This window comes from Branchiostoma floridae, chromosome 14 (assembly GCF_000003815.2).
Source record: "Branchiostoma floridae strain S238N-H82 chromosome 14, Bfl_VNyyK, whole genome shotgun sequence".
Lineage (NCBI taxonomy): Eukaryota > Metazoa > Chordata > Leptocardii > Amphioxiformes > Branchiostomatidae > Branchiostoma > Branchiostoma floridae.
Genome location: NC_049992.1, coordinates 20,703,175 through 20,707,887, shown reverse-complemented (window position 1 = coordinate 20,707,887; position 4,713 = coordinate 20,703,175). Strand labels below are relative to the sequence as shown.

Here is a 4,713-nt window from a genome sequence, read left to right as displayed (position 1 = left end):
TCAAATTGACCAGAACACATTTTAAAGAATATGTGACTCAATTAGATAATTGGTCTCAAAATAAATCGTGCCTGTGTTTTTTTAATGTACAACTCACCCATGCTGCTACAAATGATGTTACCCAAGCGGGATGATTGTTGTCAAGAACTGACGGCGTCGGTAATTCGTAACAATTTACAAAGCACCTTTTTGAAAAGGTCTAAAATGCCAGTTCAGGATTACAAATAAACTTGAAGGCTGGTCTACAACCTGGGCAATGATTGGAGAGAAAAACATACAAACTGGGACTGGCAATGGACAGTTTAATAGAATGGTGTCTTCTATTTGAGCACAGTGGCGCTCGGTGCAACCAATCCGTTCCAACTGTTGCGCTATCTTGTTCTATTTTATCGGAAGGAACTTTCAAACCGTATCCTGACAATAATTTGTCGCTGAAAAGTGGCTTGGTGGCTGTTTAAATTATATTACAAATACGTTCAGTTTGGAATATTTTACTACTACTAGCGCCATATTGAATCTTTTGCCATCGAAACCCAGCACTAGTAAATCGTCCAACTTCACCAGCTGCGAGCTGACTGATATATATATATATATGTTTTTTTAATGATGGAATATCCTTGGGTATTTTGACCACAAGATGGACAAAACTATACTAAAAATCCTGTTGGTTTTGAGTCAGGCAACGAATTGGTATTGTTAAAACGTGCTAATGTAATAACAATTGAAACAGCGGCCGGTAACGCATATGAATAGCGACGTTGACACAGGGGAGATATCGTAACATAAACATTACTACGGCCCGCCTTTTAAGTTTTCAACCAATCACGGACAGTTTCCAATGGAGACAACAGTGACTGGCATCTAATTATCATCAATATTCATGTCCCACAAGTGGGGATTTTTCATGCCCTTTTGGACCATCGTGTTGGTTGTTCGCTTGATATTAGCAGCTAGAACGCGAATTCCATTCCTGTTGATATGGTAGCCGTCCGAAGCGAATAGAGCACTTTTAATCGCCCCTTCGTTGGCAAAGTTTGTGTTGTCAACGATATGGACGAAGCTCGTTTCATCCCCGACTACTTTCAGAAAGGAATTCACATCATCTCCGATACCGTGTAGGGTAGGGGCGTCTCTTGGTAGAATGGACGAAAGGACAAGACTGGTCTGTGGGTATTTGTCACGGGAGGTTTGAATGAACTTGCGGAAGCCTTCAGACACTTTCGATGCATCTCGGATGTCCCGAATGTCATTTGTACCGACATGAGCCAAAATAACCTTAGGATCAGGCAACCTGGAGTGTTGGATATATTCGGTAGCCTCTGTCAAGTTATATGTTAGCTCCTTTCTCACACTTTTGTTGGGGTATAGAATGTCCCCTTTTAGCGCCTTTGTATTTGAGTCCCCCAAAATCAGAATGTCGAGTTGTGTGCCTTGTTTTCCCTGAGAGGTGCTAATTCCTTCGTCCTTTGGCGGTGCCTTTTCATAGCGGGTCGCGTGGGTCCTGTGATTTGCCTTTGAATTGACACTCCGTGCTCCTTGTTTCGACAGCATGTGCGAACTGTCTGAGTCGGGATGATCAGAGACTTTATCCAGAACTTCAAATCGGTTTTGTACGTTCACTGTAGCGACGACTTCGTGTATCAGCTTATCAGCACGATCAGAATCTTGATCCATAGATTGATTATCTGTGGTCTGGGTTTCCATAGATTTCAGTTCTATCGGCGTTTTACTGGACTGGATGTGGACATAACTAGCTAACTCCTCTAGTTTTTCCTGCAATGACTTGACTTCGCGCTCCAACTGACACTTTACACCCTCTAGTCGCACAATATCCTCCCTTAATCTTCTTCCCTCAACAGTAGATGAAATGTCACAAACATGTTTGCATGAGTTTGGTTTGGCTTCCAGAGCAGAGAGGCGTTGAGAGATAGAGTCCTCAAACAGCTTTCTGTCTGCGATGGAGTTTATCAGGCAGGTTTCCAGCTTGTTGATGCTGTCTTGAATGAGGTGGTTTGCGGAAGTGTTGATCTCATTACTGTTCACATCCACAAAGTCTTTAGGTACAGTATTGCATAAAGGGCAAACATCGGATGATAGGGGCTGATCGCATGTTTGGCAAATTGACGGGTTAGGAACAATCACAGACTCTGAGCTATCTGCCGCCTCGGAAGCCATGTTTTCGGTTTGAGTTTCAGCACTGACAGACTTGGCTTTGATTCTCTTCCTAAGTGTAGGAAAGACTTCTGAAAACCAGAGCAAATATGCCGAACCCTGAATCAACAGTTTTTGAGTGCTTTCATACACTGTGATGCTCACGGTTCCAACCGATTCTTCAGACTTGGCATCACCGAACGTAGTTTTGATTTGGTGGCCTTGAGTCAATTTTGTTGCATTAGTGGCGTGCTCTTCTTCACAGGCAGTTAGCCAGGACTTCGCAAGGTTTGGGGGTACATAGATAGTTATGCTTTGTGAATTATGTTGCACACAATAGTCTCTTCGCTGCCGTATTGACTTCTTGGTAGGCTTGGGAGAGTTGGGGATGACGCCGCTGTCATTGTAGATTTGTCTGTGCGACGCGTCAGAAAGAACAAAGAACGCCCTGCTCACCTCTTTATAGTTTGAGTCAGCTTCCTTATAAGCGCTGTCCTTTCTGCCCAACGTTGAAGCCTCTTCATACTGCAAAACTGCTCTCTTGTATGCATCGATGATTTCATCGCGCGTAGCTGTAGGAGGCACTCCAAGTAGAGAGTAAAGCTCGTTACGGTCACCTCTGTCGGCCATGTTCTGCTTGGGTACGGCTTGGGTACGGCTTGGGTCTTGGGGGCAGCACCTAGATACCGTCGTATTACGAGGGAAATCACTAGAAGAGACGAAAAAACTTATTCCGGTAGTAGATATTGCATCTACAAACTAGTATACCGAAGAATATTGTAAGATCGTACGATTAAGACACAATTTAACATTTTTTTAGCAGGAGCGCACGATCGGCACCCATTTCCCCCAAAACATACTTAAAACCTCTTGAAAACAAATTCCCTGGGGAATACTCAGATGATACTACTACGCATGGCTGTAAAAATTCCTCACATGCCTACGAATTCGCACACTATAATATTAGGCTCGCCCCTGGGGCGTCGTGAAAAACGTTAAAAAAACAGCCGGAGCCTAACCTCTGCTTAACCTTGGATAGTAGCTTTTCCCCCTTATTCATTATTTTTGCACTCTAAAAAGGACGTCATCCGTAAAATTCATTTGCTGTGGCCTACGTATACCGACTAAATGCGGCTTTTAAACGTTTGCAGCGGACCTAGAACTATATGACATTAGCAGCGTGAGAAATAATGTAAATGCTCTATGTCAACATTCATTCAACTTTAACTTTTCAATATAAACGGGCGAACGGAAACACTTTTTGCAGAAAATTGCAGAACTCACAATTTCTAGAGAAAAAGAAGTCAAACACAACCTGTCTAGATATAGCTAACACCACTAGTTGTGCAGTCTTTATTTAAAAAAAAAATATTTATTACATGTATGTCTCCGATGTTTTACAGTGTTCTACAGTGTACTTGCAATTAGCCTTTGGGAACAAACTTGCAACTGAACTTTCTAAATTAGAGTCTCTACCATTATTTTAATTTGCTAAGGCCACAGCAAGTAGATTCTATCGATGACACACTATGCAGAGTGCAAAATAATGAGATGTCTCGATTATCAAAATAAACACAATAAACGTCGTGGCAGGATTAATTTGAAGTGACAAAACGTGGCATCACAACTAACACGACGTTCATTCCTGTATTAAAAAAATGAACTAGTGTAGTAAAAGTGATACTAGTGTGGTACACCAGTATCACTTGCAAAGCTGGCAACTACATTCATGACTTCCATATTTGGTGTCACTTTTACAACTATCCAACAACTTTCACTTCTGCAACTGTAGTCATGGCCACCTTCCTGGTGTCAGTTCTACAAGTATGATTATTAGGCTAAAACACATCATGTTTGTCTTTTTAGGTATATCCAATCATCCCTGAAGAGGAAAAACATTCTCTTTTTTTCTGAAATCAGGCGAAACTTATTGATAATGTTTATAAAATCAACACAAATATATATCGGTGACGGAGTCACGGTAGTTGTGACGTCATCATGTAACTATGACAACCTAAGATGCCTGCTAAAGTCTGTGGGCCAGTACTACCCTAATACTACAGTCATCGCGGCAGACGACAACCCAGCAGACGTGAGGAAGGCCTACGAACGTAACGTGAAGTAACGTCAAGTAATACAGGGTGCCGCCTAGCATGGTAAGTCATTAGTCGCGTCGGGCGTGGTGTAAGTGGTAGAGCGTTCGGCTCGGAATCTATAGGTCCTGAGTTCGATCCCCGCCGTGCCCCCGAATTTGTGCTCAAGGGAAAGGCACTTAACGCGACCTTCCTCACTTCACCCAGGTGTAAAAATGGGTATCTGACTTCGGTCGGGGAGGTAAAAGACTACATTTACCTTCTGTCTGTACTTTGTATATGGCACTTTTAATAAGTTACAAAACTTGAGTGCAGTGCCACATTGTCCTTGTCTGTTCAAAAAGAAAATAGAAACTAGAAAGGCCGACATTTGCTTGAGAGCAAATACAGCATATTTCAGCCATCTCCCTCCCCATGCAACAATAGACTATTTCAAAATCACCCATTGAAAAATCACTTTTACTAATGT

General features: G+C 42.3%; 1 protein-coding gene across 1 annotated transcript; it reads right to left on the bottom strand.

The window, feature by feature from the left end:
- Positions 1–861: 861 nt before the first annotated feature.
- LOC118430242 lies at positions 862–2,654 on the bottom strand (the record flags this gene model as incomplete). Its single annotated transcript, XM_035840951.1, is given in 1 exon segment — positions 862–2,654. A coding segment is annotated over 1 exon segment (1,314 nt).
- Between the last annotated feature and the right edge of the window lie 2,059 nt (positions 2,655–4,713).